We start from the raw sequence: 16,194 nt of genomic DNA, 5'->3' as shown, positions 1-16,194 counted from the left end.
ACAGAAAGCTTTGGTCAGTAGACCTTCTGAGAGGGAAAAACGAGTATACCTTCATCATTGTTTGATGGTAGTTTTCTTCTTTTTAAAAATGGCTCATGGAAAACATTGTACAGTTGCTCAGCCTGAAAGAAATCAAAGATAGTTCCAAAAGTAAGGAATCTTTGTTAGACACTATCAGTAGAAAAGAACAAGAAACTTATGTAATTTAAGTCATCATTTATTTCCTACAAATTGGTTAAATCTTTAATTACATGCAAATAATTATTTAATTACATGAAAATGTTTCCACATCCCATATGTAGCTCAAAGAACATGAAGTATGACAGCTAATATTTTCAACCTCCACCAAACACTGAAATAAAAATCAGGATTTTAGAAGTGTGTGTGTCACATTTCCTGCACAGTCAGGTTAACCATATATATGTCTTCGGAATCCACTACACTCTCGGAGTGATTGGCGTTAGGAAGGGCATCCATCTGTAGAAACTCTGCTAAATCAGATTGGAGCCTGGTGTAGCCATCTGGTTCACCAGTCCTCAGTCAAATCGTCCAACCCATGCTAGCATGGAAGGCGGACGTTAAACGATGATGATGATGATGTCAGACTATCAGCTGTTGGCACAACACTATAGTCAAGGCACTTATCTCTGACAAGTAGTCTACGTACTATACTATAAATTAGTATCATGACCAGCTACATTTCATGTTCTAGGCAGTGGGGAAGGGTCACAACAACAACAAAAAAGGATCTTTCTTAGCTTCTATTATTGACAACAAGCGCTCCAAGACACTAAGCAAAAGACTGTGCCAGTGTTGGGCATCAAAGCTGTCTTCAATCACCCACACACCCACAATGATATGAGGGAGAGCAAACTTCTACTTACCTTCCGTGGTCCCAAACCAGGGCAAAATGTAAAATCTTTTTCATTACTCTGAATGACGGCCTCTAATGACTGAAAGTATACAGAATGATCATAGGGGTAATTAAAAGTCTTCTTTCCAAATATGTTGTCCTTCAATCAACTGAGAAAACTAAAACAATTAATTTTGTACCTCAGCATTCTCACTTCAAATTCTGCTCAAATCAAATCTCCTGTTTAATGTGGGAAGAGCAATAAAATAGACACAAATAATATTGCCTGAAAGTTGATTCAATTTACTATACTACCTCACATAGAAAAGTTTGGTATTGTGCCTAATAAAAAGATAAATACTTTTAGAGTGAAGGTTCTTTCATTTTTCATCACATAATTATTTACTAGCTTTTTTCTTTTTTTAATACAAATAGTTAGTTATTTTTGTTTTATCAACACTTTAAATAATATTTATAACTTTATTGCTGAATCAGTACCAAAATTAGAGAAGAAATTTCAGATTATTGCTAAATCACTACCAGAACTAGAGAAGATATATTACATATGGAAGCACAAACTGGAATCATAGGGCCTTAGAATTAATTCAGCAAAAACTAAAGTATTTATAAGTAGGAAAACAAACAAATCACAGATCCCTTTAACGGAGATGGCCCTGCTTGATATGCAGAAAAGGAGCTGGGAGATACTCCATAAGATGTACCCAGTGCAAGCTATGGGCACATAGGAAGTGCAGCAGCAGTATCACTGGAAGACTAACACAGAAAGTGTTAGTCTTCCAGTGGCAGATGTGCAGGTACATTAAACAATAGGAATGTACAAAAAAAATAAACTCCTTCGAATGTCAGGGGGATATCCTTAGAAGTAGTAGATAGTTTCTATTATTCAGGTGACCAAGTTAGTAGTGGGGGAAGTTGTTCTGAAAGCACAACTGCTAGAATAAGAATAGGCTGGGTGAAGTTTAGAGAACTATTTCCTCTGTTAGTAACAAAAGGTTTCTTCCTCAAAGTGAAAGGCAAGTTGCATGTTGCTGGTGTACAAATAGCTATGTTACATGGCAGTGAGACATGGACTGAGACTACTGAGGATATGCAAAGGCTTGAAAGAAATGAAGCCAGTATGCTCTGCTGGATGGGTAATGCTAGTGTGCATATGCAATAGAGTGTAAGTGATTTGAGAGAAAAACTGGATATACGAGACACCAGATGTAGTATGCAAGAGAGAAGACTGCTCTGGTATGGCCATGTAATGCATATGAATGAAGACAGTTGCATCAAGAGGTGCCAGTCTCTAATTGTAGAAGGAACATATGGAAAAGGTAGAACCAGGAAGACGTAGGACAAAGTAGTGGGAAAGAATCTACAGATGTTGGGACTCACAGAGAGGACGACAAGGGACTGAGTCTCCTGGTGGTTTACTGTGCTTGAAAAGACATGTCAAGCTAAGTAAAAAGCATGGTTGGCCTTGCATCCCTAATCTTGTGGGCTCATGGGTGCTGGTGCCATGTAAACACACCTGTGCCGATGCTATATAAAAGCACCTAGTACACTCTGTAAAGTGGTTGGTGTCAGGAAGGGCATCTGGCTGTAGAAACCATGCCAAAACAGATATAGAACCCGGGCAGCTCTTCAGCTGGCCAGCTACTGTTAAACTATCTGACCCATGACAACATGGAAAATGGATGTTAAATGATGATGGTGATGAACTAGTTAGAAAATGTGCAAGCTTGATGTTACTGATAAACTGTATGTCTGTTAGAGGAGTCAGAAAAGAGTTGTTGTTGTGTAGCCTCAGCAGCAATACAAGAATACTGGAGTATGCAAGCCAACAAAGCAACCCCTAAATGGTTACCTGCAGTACTAGAAATAGCGAACCAAATCTTCCTCACATCACATCCTACTGATTTTTTAAAAAAAACAGCATATTGGATAATGTAGTCTTGGATTTAGATTGATTTTCGGAGTGGTTAGCGTTAGGAAGGGCATCAAGCTGTAAAAACTCTGCCAAATCAGATTGGAGCCTGGTGTAGCCACCTGGTCCACCAGTCCTCAGTCAAATCGTCCAACCCATGCTAGCATGGAAAGCGGACATTAAACAATGATGATGATGATGTTTGATTGAAGAAGACCAAACAATAATATAGAAACCAAATGGGATAGTATCACTTATATGCTCTGCAATTGTATTCTATCCAATGAGTTGTCAGAGTTCCATGTAAAATACATAACTCTTATGAGCTATCTTATCCTCTTTACTCCTCATTTTTGTCTATTACTCACTGGCATGACTAGGACACACCTGCAAATATTATTTTCTCCTATTCCATACTTCTCATCTTTAAGCTAATCCCAAAGAAGTTTTACATGCAGAATTAAGAAAGCTAGCAACATTAGAGGTAATTTAGCCACATTTATTTAAAATTCTGAAACATTGATAATTAGGAAAACATATTCACCATAAATTTGGAGATGATATTGGCACAGTCAGTCTTGTTGATTTGTTTCACAGAAGTTAAACATTCTGTCAGCTGTAAATAAAGAAAATAAGACCATATATAAATTATAAGCAAAGGGACCATGGTTGTAATATATAGTAAAACAATACATTTATATGTACATTAGACCATTAATAAATTAAATCATAATAAAACACACATTTAAACCCTTACTAATGAGATGGAATATACATTTGGCAATTTCAAAAATATCATTTTTGGATGTATACTCATTTGAACTAAGACTGTGTTGAAACTAAAACAACTGCAGCATGATGAAGATTTATTAACCATTCAAAAGCAAATACTCTTTTACTTGTGTCAGTCATTTGACAGCGGCCATGCTGGAGCACCGCCTTTAGCCAAGCAAACCGACCCCAGGACTTATTCTATCGGTCTCTTTTGCCAAACCACTAAGTTACGGGGACGTAAACACACCAGCATCAGTGGTCAAGCGATGTTGGGGGGACAAACACAGACACACAAACACACGCACATATATATATATATATACATATACATATATACGACGGGCTTCTTTCAGTTTCCGTCTACCAAATCCACTCACAAGGCTTTGGTCGGCCCGAGGCTATAGTAGAAGACACTTGCCCAATGTGCCACGCAGTGGGACTGAACCCGGAACCATGTGGTAGGTAAGCAAGCTGCTTACCACGCAGCCACTCCTGCATGTCAACTTTACTTGAATATTTATTATTTGGCATTAAAATTTTCATTGCATCAAGTGCAACCTGGTCACTGATGCAATTCTATTGCATTGTTTCTAAATTTTATACTCCACTTGGAGATAATTTGATAAAGTCTTTGCTTGATTATTAATTTATTATAAACATTGGAAATTTTCTCATCAAGCACATTCGCACTAATACAGTGAGCTAGAATATAGTAAAATGGTATTATTACATTTTGAGATTTTGTCACAGAATGTACTACATCAAAAATGTATTTAATTATATCAATAACCAACCTACCATTGATATATAATCTTTATCAGGCTTTTCCATGATGGCATCAGGTGGTTTATTCTCATAGACTTTATATGTTTCAAGATAACGACCAGCTTCTTCAGGTCTAGAGAAAGTAGAAAATAATACAAGAAGCATTAAATATATTGAGATAAATTCTATTATCTCAATACATCAAATTAGCTCAAAATTTTGTTTGGACAAAAGTTAAAAGAAAAAAAAAACATAAGTACTTTAAGCCTTTAACATTTAAACCAGTCATATCTGGCCAAAATATTCTGTTTTATGTTCAAACTGGTCAGATGCAGCCTCTTACACCAACCGTACAATGTCATTCTAAAAGTAAACAATTGCATCATCAAAATCTCAAAGCTATGAAATAATGTATGATTAATTCAGAACAATTTAGATTGGAGCCTGGTGTTGCCATCCGGTTTCACCAGTCCTCAGTCAAATCGTCCAACCCATGCTAGCATGGAAAGCGGACGTTAAACGATGATGATGATGATGATGATGATGAATGTGAATAAAAAAGCATTACTTTTGACAGAATAATTAAATTAATGTTATCTCATCATCATCATCATTGTTTAACGTCCGCTTTCCATGCTGGCATGGGTTGGACAGTTTGATTGAGGACTGGTGAGCCAGAGGCTGCACCAGGTTCAATCTGATCTGGCAAAGTTTCTACAGCTGGATGCCCTTCCTAACGCCAACCACTCTGGGAGTGTAGTGGGTGCTTTTACGTGCCACCGGCATGAGGGCCAGTCAGGCGGTTTTGGCAACAACCACGCTCAAAAGGTGTTTTTATGTGCTACCTGCACAAGAGCCAGTCCAGCGGCACTAGCAACAACCACGTTTGAATGTTGTTTTTCACATGTCACCGGCACATGTGCTGGTAAGGTGATGCCGGCAGTGATCAGAGATGAGAAATGAAGTCAACTTGGCACAAATAGAACAGGAAAAGGGAAATATTGAATAATAGATATTATTAAAATAAGGCTGTTCAGGTATATAGCTTCCACCTCTTGGAGTCTTTTTAACAAATGAGGTTGAACCTTCCTATGAGAACAGCACTTTATAGAGAGATCAGCACAGCATAAAAATGGAAAAACTGCTTATGGTTGAAGTACTTTTTGGCTCTGTACATTCAATAACAATGATAAATTTGTTTCCATTTAGTCTAAAAAGAGAGGATGAAAGAGAATTCAACCCAGCTATTTAACTGAAAAAAATCATTTGATGGCTGATCTGCATTTAAACCAACTAGATCAGGCCAAAATATTCCACCTGTTTTATGTTCAAGCTAACTAGATCCAGCCTTTCATGCGTACTCCTCAATGTCATTCTAAAAATAAGTAATCACATCATTGAAATCTAAAAGCCATGAAATAATGCATGGTTAATTTAAAACAATGTGAATAAATAAGCATTGCATTTGGCACAATAATTTGAATGCTAATGAGTTAATTTGCTAAAAGATGATCAACTAGTGTCATATAAGATATTACAGCAATACAGTAATGTATTATTATATTGTCCTACCAAAAGATCATACCAATGTTACAATAATCTTTCTTACTATAGGCACAAGGCCTGGAATTTGTGGTTGATAGTTGATCACATCAACCCCAGTACTTAATTGGTACTTAATTTATCAACCCCGAAAGGATGAAAGGCAAAGTTGACCTAGGCAAAGAATTTTAACCCAGAATGTAAAGATGGGCAAAAAGCCACTAAGCATTTTGCCCAGGGTGCTAACAATTATGCTATCTCACCACCCAAAACTGTTACAGCCTCAATGTTATATGGAAGAATGCATGATCATTGTGGTATAAACTGTAACATATCAAGTCACACTGTTCTGTCACATTGCCAAAGCTGACAGATTCATTGAACCCCAGTTAGATTGTGAACTGATTAATTAATCAATCAATACAGACGTGTTAGAATCAGCTAAATATGTTTAGTGTACAAACTGCTTTCCTTTGAAGAAGCACATAGCTATAAATTTGTGAGGAAAAATGAAAATGTATAAGAATCACATGTGAGAGAAACTTACGAAAATGCAAGAATTAATGTACAGTTGGCAAGGATGCACATTTTCCCCAAGTCTTTCAAAAGATAGGAACAGTCTTTCTGAAATGAAAAAGAAAATGAAGAAATAAGACATATGTAAATTAAAAAAAACTCATTAAAACTAGAAACTAGTCAACAATAAGTGAATTTTGAATACTTTACAGTTAATACAATATAATACATTAGATTATAAATGTATTAATACAACTGAAAGGTGGTGAGCTGGCAGCATCATTAGATCACTGGGATTAGTGGCATTTTGGCCATCTTTATGTTCTCAGTTCAAATTCTGCCAAGGTCACCTTTGCCTTTCATCCTTTTGGGGTCGATAAAATAAGTAACAGTCAACCACTGGTCGATGTAATTGACTTGACCCCACCTACAAATTTGCTGGCCTCGTGCCAAAATTTGAAACCAATATATTAATACAACTGGTGAGTATTTTTGGTCAAGTCTGATGGAATAGATCTAAGGCACTGATATGGTTGTGGCAAGATTTTGAACTCATAATGGTTGCATTTAATAGCCCAGCACCTGAGTCTTGTGACTGGAGATGCCAAATGAATTTCTTGACAAGCTGAGTTATCAAAACAGTTTAGATTTCAGGTTGTAACTTTAATTCACTTCAGTTTTATCACAAGTTATTATGAGGTATATCAATTATCATGACCTTTGAACGTTGGGTCTCACAGAAGCAATGACAGGAGACCGAGACCTCTGGAGATATACTGTGATTGAGAAGACCCAGCAACTAAAGTGAGATCGCATCGGGAGATATGATATGCTTGAGAAGACCGGTTGAGTCAAGTAAAACCAATATCATAGCTGTGGCCAGTGACCCCTGACTGGCTCCCATGCTGGTGACATGTAGAAAGCACCATCCGAACGTGGTCGATGCCAGGTCCGCCTGACTAGCTCCCGTGCTGGAGACAAAGTATAAAGCACCCTCCAAATGTGTCTGATGCCAGTATCCCTGACTGGCTCTCATGCCGGTGGTATGTAAAAAGCACCATCTGAACGTGGCTGATGCCAGTATCCCCTGATTGGCCCCCGTGCCGGTGGCACGTAAAAAGCACTACCTGAACATGATCAATGCCAGGCCCGCCTGACTGGTGCCTGTACCAGTGGCACGTAAAAAGCACCCACTACACTCTTGGAGTGGTTGGCATTAGGAAGGGTATCCAGCTGTAGAAACATTGCCAGATCAGATTGGAGCCTGGTGCAGCCACTAGCTCTCCAGACCTCAGTCAAACCGTCCAACCCATGCCAGCTAGGAAAATGGACATTAAACGATGATATTGATGCACCTTTGTGTATATGTGGCTTTGTGCTTATATGAAAATAATCCAATGTGGTTGGAAAACGTTTGAAGAATTATCAGGATGTATAATGTATATACAAGATATGATGCACTATCACACCGAGAGAAATTTAACAGTAACTACAAATATAGTGTGAATATAGATATCAGATTCCATATACTATTGTTTAGACTCAACCATAAAGTACTCAAACAGCCATTTCAAGAAGATCCAGCAAACAGTTCACTCCTCAAGTAGCCAATGAAACTTCATCTTATCTCACAGCCAGTGTTTCCATGTTATGCTATGTTTTTCAAGAGAAAAGCTGTTGGAAGGATTGAAAAGAAGGTAGACAAATAGCCATGTTTACTCCAATAATGGAAAGATTGGGTAAGTATTTTTATTCAAGAACATAAATATATAAAAATAATTTTTAGAATCAGAAAAATATCAAGGAACTGAACTCCTTACCACATCAACTTGAACAAGCATTATTCTCAAGTCATAGCTTTTACCAAGGGACACAAGTCGTTTGTGTATATATTCTGGGTGCAACTGGTGATACCGCAAACTGAGGAAAATAATGTTATACAATATATTATATATGTGAGTGCAGGCATGGTTGAGTGGTAAGAAGCTTGCTTCTCAAAAACATGGTTTCAGGTTCAGTCCCAGTGCATGGCATCTTGGGCAAGTGTCTTCTACTATGGTTTTGGGCCAACCAAAGCCTTGTGAGTGGATTTGGTACACGGAAACTGAACAAAGCCTGTCATGTATGTATATATGTACGTATGTATGTATGCATATGTTTGTGTGTCTGTATTTGTCCCTCCACCATTACTTGACAACCGATGTGGTGTGTTTATGTCCCCGAAACTTAGTAGTTCAGCAAAAGAGATGGATAGAATAAGTATTTGGCTTACAAAGAATAAGTCCTGGGGGTCGATTTGTTTGATTAAAAAGGTGGTGCTCTAGCATGGCCGCAGTTAAAGGACTGAAATGAATAAAAGAGTGTATGTGTGTGTATGTGTGTGCACACACACACACACACAATGTCTTCTATCGGAGAGTCAGTACAAGGGAGATAACCATCTCTTCATACTATTTTATGAGATTTCAGTGAAGCTTGCTGAATTGTTTTCTGCCACTTTTACCACCTTATAATTGAATGGTTAGCAGAATGGAATAACATGAAGCTCTCAAAATATTTCTTTCAGAACTTAGTACTAATAATTTATATCTGGTTTGAAAAAAAAAAAAAATTACAACAATGTGTCTTAAAGTCCCACTAATGTTTTTTTTTTGTTTTGTATACTCTGCCAATCATTTTACATATATGAATGCTCTCTCAACATAAATACCTTTAAATTGCTCCTTATGTTCACACTACATATCTAATAACTTTACTGAACAGGTATTCATTCACTAACGCACAGCATTACATTTAACAGAAGAGTTAAATAATCTCTTTTTCGTTTATCAGAGAAAGAACGCATGTGTCACTCACCAACATAAACAGTTATTTCTGAAACTTCTCCCAACTATTCATCACATTAATCATCATATTATGACTAGCCTCACCACTGAAGTTAGTTGCAGCGATTTAGCAAAACAATCCAGTCTTGATGCTGTTGCATCAATATTCTGGTTCCTTTGTCAATGTACTTTAACTAAAGTATGCTACCCTTTAATCCTCTGCAACTGCACTGAGTTTCTATACATTCTACTCTTGTCTGAAACTGCTTAGCTTTTCATGCTTCACCTATTAGCCACATTAGTCCTGGTCAAATTCACCTTGACGTCCAGTTTTCTAGAATTTAAATTTCTCTTTCAATTTCAATCGATTCTATAACAAGACTGTCCTCATACAGGTGCTGCTAAAGATATTACATTTTGTGCTCCTTTGTGATAATCTCGAAAATAGACAAGGTGATGACTAAGAACTAAGCTACCTCTACCTTAACTGCCTCAATTCAGAAACTGGTCATCCTGATCTCATTTGAGTTCTCCCATACATGGTCTGAACAAGCTGTTCCTACCCTTCTCATATTCTTAGTACCTACTACACCACAGGTAAACTTGTTAATATCTGAACAGTACAGGCTCTCCAATCTTTCAATCTACCTATGTATTGACCAGTCTAATCTCTGGATATTTTTTATCCTATATGTGTGTGTGTTTGTGTGTACACACATACACACTTCTTTTAGATTTAATATACAACAGTACTTTTAATACAGTTTTCATACCCTTCCTTAAGGTCATGCAATGATTAATATGAAGTCACTGACCAACAGAATCCAGCTGCTTTTCCACAAACATACTGCTTCTTTTCGACCATTATTTATGGTAGCTTCAACTTATCATAAGTGGTTAGTTTTGTTCCACTTCCACTCAGACATTTCTGACTCACTCACATCTCTCTCAAATTTTGCCCCACCCCAAGCCCTACACTAAATTTTATACCCAGCCCCTCCTCTCCAAACTGTTGACCTTCTGGAATTCCAGCTCTGTTTAATATATTTTTCTTCAGCCATCAAGATGAACATTAATAGCATCAAACTCACTGATTCCAGACAACAGAAACAAGAGATATATAAACAGATAGATAGCATGAGAGGAAGGGAGAGTGAGTGAAGGAGAGAGAGAGAGAGAGGGGGGACACTTAAATATGATCAGCAAATCAACACAATAACAATATAGTATTTTAAGAATAAAGCACTCATAACTTTACCTAAGAAAAAGAGCACAACAAGCTTTCCCCATTTCATAATCAGGTACAATGTTGCCAAATTCCCATGGAACATTCCGGATACTTTTTAAAATTGGATTTCCTCTCTGAAAAAAGAAACATCTATTTTAATTTACTATGAGTTTAATATGTGCTTTTTAGAATTTATAATTCATAAACATTAAAAAAAAAAAACACTATTTACATTTGACGGATACTTGTCGTCATCTTGTTTGTTGTTAACACATCCATCGCCTGATATACTCTCCAGCCTTCTTCAGGTGTCTTGGGGAAATTTCGAACCTGGGTTCTCATTCCTAAGGTATTTTTCGATGTTATTATTATTATTATTATTATTATTATTATTATTATTATTATTATTCAGGTCACTGCCTGGAATCGAACTCAGAATCTTGGGGTTAGTAGCTCACGCTCTTAACCTCAAGATTCTGAGTTTGATTCGAGACAGTGACCTGAACAATAATAATCAACAACAACAACAACAACATCGAAAAATACCTTCGGAATGAGAACCCAGGTTCAAAATTTCCCCAAGACACCTGATGAAGGCTGGAGGGTATATCAGCCGAAACGTGTGTTAACAACAAGCAAGATGAGGACAAATATCCGTCAAATGTAAATAGTGTACATAATTCCTCATCTCTTAAATATAGAACTGTGTAAAAAAATATCACAACTGTGAGATTAAGTGTTAAAGCTCACAAGGTCAATTAATGAAATCTTGTGACTGACACCATTCAACCTTTGATACAAGTTGTATGTACTGAGGAGAGGTCAATTCATGTCAACAAAAACAGACGAAAACTGTCTGATCCATGCTAAGTGGTTACTTAGCAAGGTTGAACACCCTCATGAACATGACATGCTTTGCTGCTTTTCTGAGGATAAAGACTTCGACCAAGACTGAAGTTTTGATAAGAGAATTGACTAACGGTTATACACAGATCCTTCTTATGTACTCAGAGTAATGCAGACTAAGTTTCCAGCAAATGTGATGGTTTTAGGAGTGGTGATCATGTCAAGGCCACCTCACATCTTTCTACAGGATCTGAGAACTAATGCTGCAGGACACATTTGTCAAACTTCAGATGAATGACGTATGCAGTGGAAAGCCACGTATGTTTTAACAATCCTCATCATCATCATCGTCGTTTAACGTCCGCTTTCCATGCTAGCATGGGTTGGATGATTTGACTGAGGACTGGTGGACCAGGAGGCTACACCAGGCTCCAATCTGATTTGGCAGAGTTTCTACAGCTGGATGCCCTTCCTAAAGCCAACCACACTGAGAGTGTAGTGGGTGCTTTTACGTACCACCGGCACGAAGGCCAGTCAGGCGGTATTGGCAACAGCCACGCTCGAAATGGTGTATTTCACGTGCCACCTGCACAGGAGCCAGTCCATCAGCACTGGCAACGATCTCGCTCGAATGTCTTACTGGCAATGGCCACGCTCGAAATGGTGTATTTTACGTGTCACAAAGCTCACATAATCTAAGAATGGATGTCAGACAATCTTCACACTCATTTAACACCAAACTTGTGGCATATAATCTTACCAGATTTAAACCCCATGGATTACTACGTTTGGAGCATTGTTAAAACTAATCAACATCCTCAAATACTGTAGCTTCATTAACCCAAAACGATGTGGTTGAGAGGCAAACTTCTTAGCCACACAACCATGCCTGTGCCTATAAGTATATTTTGAATTTGCAAGATCATCTAACTTGAAAATAAGTGATTCATACACAGGTAACCAAGGCGTGCACACATACACATTTTATATAGAGCACGTGTGCATGTATGTATATGTATACACACACACATGAATCCAATCTGAATGGTTTTTTGACACAGAAATGTTACAAATGGAGAAAGCACTCTGAAAAGTCCCAGACAATGTACAGCTGCTGCAAGCCATGCACCAGACCATCGTCTATAGGGAAATGATCTTACCCACCTTGGGTTGATCTTGCCCAGCCAAGTTCAGTTGTTGCTAGTCATCCTAGAAACACTTTCACATGTTTTGAACACTCTTCTGTGTTAAAAAAAAGGCTTACAGATATCTTCATGGAAAATAGAGAAAAGAAAGAGGAGGTATTTATATACATTGCTACCACAGAAAATTTCTGGAAAAATCAGAGAGTGGTGTACATGTGCAAAGCCTAACAGAGGAGTATGGTATTGGAACAACCACTATATAAGGGAAGTGAAAATAAGTAGTGCCAAAAGAGTGTGTTAATCTTTAAATGTTTTACATTTTGCTTAAAATGGAATAGCTACTGCTTATGTGGATTGACAATTAGATTGGACAAGCATCGTGATTGTTACCAGCGTCACCTTACTGGCACTTGTGCCGGTGGCACATTAGAAAATCATTCGAGCGAGGTCATTGCCAGTACCATGTGACTGGCCCTCGTGCTAGTGGCACGTAAAAGCACCCACTACACTCTAGGAGTGGTTGACATTAGGAAGGGCATCCAGCTGTAGAAACTCTGCCATATCAGATTGAAGCCTGGTGCAGCCATCTGGTTCACCAGTCCTCAGTCAAATCGTCCAACCCATGCTAGCATGGAAAGCAGACATTAAACAATGATGATGAAACATGACAATCATTCAGATGAAATCTAATGATCTTTCGTATTTATTTTCTAACATTTTTCTTCAATGTTTGTTTTTATTTATGCATACAGTTCTATTTGTGATTTTTCAGGCATAAAAGTGGTTGCATTACTTACTGTTCTTTTCCCATCACAAAAAACTTCTGTTTTAATGTATCCCAATGTATAAAATGAATGTCATGGAAATAATAAGTTTTGCGTAACGGAATTATACATTGCGGCATAGAACAAAACTTTCAGAAACATGACTCTTCCTTGAAGCATGCCCACAAATAAAACAAATGTGAGAATTATTAACAGCCATTTCTGAAAGCATGGTGAAGTAAATATTCATATGCAATACAATATAATTGTTTTGATTCATAAACATACACAAACTACATCTTACCTGTCTCGAGTTAACTATAATGGAATTACTGTAAGCTCTACTGGTCACGGTGGGTTGAGCAGAGTTGGCACTAAAATAAAGAACAGACCATTAAAGACCATTAGTGAATAAACATTTGCTACAAGGATAAATAATATTTGAGAGATTTCACAAACTATGCATAAAGGCAATCTGACACTTCCTTTTCTCATTGCACTTCACATAATTTATCACAGCACAACAGTGAGGATAAGTTACAGACTAGACTGAGACACAGCGGGTTTTATCGAATAGTTCTGTGTTAGCTACTTTCATGACACAAATCTGTTATTGTATGAATAAATATGTAGAAAGCATATTTGACTTTAGGAAATAGTCAAATATTAAAGCATATAAGCCCCTGTAAAGGTAAAAAGTGGGCATTGGAAGCTTATATGCCTGTAAAAACTAACACTTCCTTTTTCCGAGATGAGATTTGAAACCGAATTGAAGGATTCTTGCTTGTCTGATCCACCACTGACCAAACAGGCATGAAAGAAATTTCTTTGTCTTGTCAAAATATGATGGATTGTTTCCCTTCAACCTCAGCCGTGTAATTTAAGGTTCAAGTGGACAGGAGGTGACCTACATAGGTAGGAATTTCTCCTGTGGTATGTCTGTCCTTCTAGCTGTCGCAACAGTTATAAATACGGTAATCCGTCAAGGGACTGGCAGTCAGAGTCAGAGACAGACGGAGAGAGATGTGCCATGAGATAGCCAGCCAGTAATTTCTGAGATATTCAGCATGAACAAGTCGCAGAACATAAACAGACACCACTGAATGACCAACGCACACATGGACACAAAACATGTCTGGTTCTACCCTATCATATCAACACAGTATGTACCCTGTTAATTTCTTTGCCAGCTGGAAGCAGTTGGAAATGATGTGATGTAGTGAAATATTTGTCGTATACAACAAGTAAACGCAAGTGTCATTCAAATAAATTTATTTAAACTACAACCCGATGTTTTTCCATTGTTTTACTTTGAAGTCGTCCACGTGCCTATTTCATATGCTACCTCAACATCTTTTGCTATACCTTTTCCACTACATGCCCTAATATTAGACTATATATAGTGGAGGCTTCTGATTCTATTTACAGAATGTCAATCACCACTATTTCCTAATTCATGCTGAAATTACACATGCTTATATATGTATGTATGTATGTATGTATGTATGTATACATATTTTTGTTGATGCCACATAAAAAACACCCAGTATACTCTGTGGAGTGGTTGGTGTTAGGAAGAGCATCCAGCAATAAAAACCAAACAGAAAATGGAGCCTGCTGCAGCCCTTGTTCCAGTCAAACTGTCCAACCCATGTCAATATGGAAAACAGATATTAAATGATGATGATGATCATCATCATTTAACACCCGCTTTCCATGCTAGCATGGGTTGGACGATTTGACTGAGGACTGGTGAAACCAGATGGCTGCACCAGGCTCCAATCTGATTTGGCAGAGTTTCTACAGCTGGATGCCCTTCCTAACGCCAACCACTCCGAGAGTGTAGTGGGTGCTTTTTATGTGCCACCGGCACGAGGGCCAGTCTGGCGGTACTGGCAACGGCCACACTCAAATGGTGCTTTTTACATGCCACCTGCACAGGAGTCAGTCCAATGTTTTGTTCACGTGCCACCAGCACGAGTGCCAGTAAGGCGAAGCTGGAAACGATCGCACTCAAATGGTGCTTTTTACATGCCACCAGCACGGAAGCGAGACCGCTGCTCTAGCAGTGATCCCGCTCAGATTGTGCTGTTAGGACTCCACTGGCACAGGTGCCAGACATCGAATTTGATTCAGTTTCAATCTCACTTGCCTCAACAGGTCTTCACAAGCTGAGTTTAGTGTCCAATGAAGGAAGGTTGGCATGGGTGCCAGTCAACGAATTTGGTTCAATTTTCGATTTTGATTTCACTTGCCTCAACAGGTCTTCGAAAGCAGGGTTTTGTGTCCAAAGAAGGAAAGGTATGCATAAGTGGGCTGGCTACACCCCTGGTAAAGGCCACGGGTTATGGTCTCACTTGTCTTGCTGGTGTAAATATTAAATGATGATGATATATATATATTCTTTTTAGGAACAGAGAATCACAAGGCAAATAAAGCTATATATAATATATATCATCCTCGCCCACAGTCCTAAATCACACTCTGTGTCATTTTGCTTGTTTTGTTTTGTTTGCTCTTGTCCCTAATTCTCCTCAAGAAAACAAGAAAACGTCTTTTTTTTTTTTCTGTAGGTACTGCCAATTGGGAAGCACTCAATCATCATTAAAGGTGCGAAATTGAATATTACCCATTGGTCGATAAGTGACGAAGAATTACGGACCTTCTGTTTGTCTCCCATTTGTTTTTACATTCAGTATATGCTATGTCGTTTGTTTATATGCCAGTTCTTCTAATTTATCACTCTTTACAGTTCTCATCTTTTAAATTTATTGCACAAAACCGTTCAGCTAATTTGTAAGTTTGTCTAATTAGTCACTTTTTCTGTATTTAAGGTAGTGAATTAGCCAAATTCTACTTAAATGAGTATAGTGTTGTTTGTAAGCTATAATAAAATAATTTTTAATATTCAAATTTTCAAGCCATCTAATGTTGGGGAAGTTGAAGCCACCCATCAGAAGTACACTAAGGCATTGGTCTAGGCTTGTGAGTATTTTTTTAATCTTT

General features: G+C 37.9%; 1 protein-coding gene across 1 annotated transcript in view; it reads right to left on the bottom strand.

Annotated features, from left to right (window-relative positions):
• The window catches only part of LOC106871903 (DNA excision repair protein ERCC-1), a 54,185-nt gene that overhangs the window by 20,010 nt on the left and 17,981 nt on the right, over positions 1 to 16,194 (bottom strand). Inside the window, exons 3-10 of the mRNA XM_014918662.3 lie at positions 13,493 to 13,562; positions 10,464 to 10,567; positions 8,201 to 8,300; positions 6,412 to 6,488; positions 4,356 to 4,455; positions 3,328 to 3,399; positions 885 to 953; positions 50 to 122 (exon numbers count right to left, since the gene is read on the bottom strand). Of these exons, the coding sequence (XP_014774148.1) occupies positions 50 to 122; positions 885 to 953; positions 3,328 to 3,399; positions 4,356 to 4,455; positions 6,412 to 6,488; positions 8,201 to 8,300; positions 10,464 to 10,567; positions 13,493 to 13,562 (665 nt within the window). The remainder of the gene's footprint in view (positions 1 to 49; positions 123 to 884; positions 954 to 3,327; positions 3,400 to 4,355; positions 4,456 to 6,411; positions 6,489 to 8,200; positions 8,301 to 10,463; positions 10,568 to 13,492; positions 13,563 to 16,194) is intronic.

The sequence above is a fragment of the Octopus bimaculoides genome, chromosome 13 (genome assembly GCF_046866305.1).
Source record: "Octopus bimaculoides isolate indiv1 chromosome 13, ASM4686630v1, whole genome shotgun sequence".
Lineage (NCBI taxonomy): Eukaryota > Metazoa > Mollusca > Cephalopoda > Octopoda > Octopodidae > Octopus > Octopus bimaculoides.
Note: the sequence above shows the minus strand (reverse complement) of the source record. Positions and strands in the feature narration are given on the sequence as shown.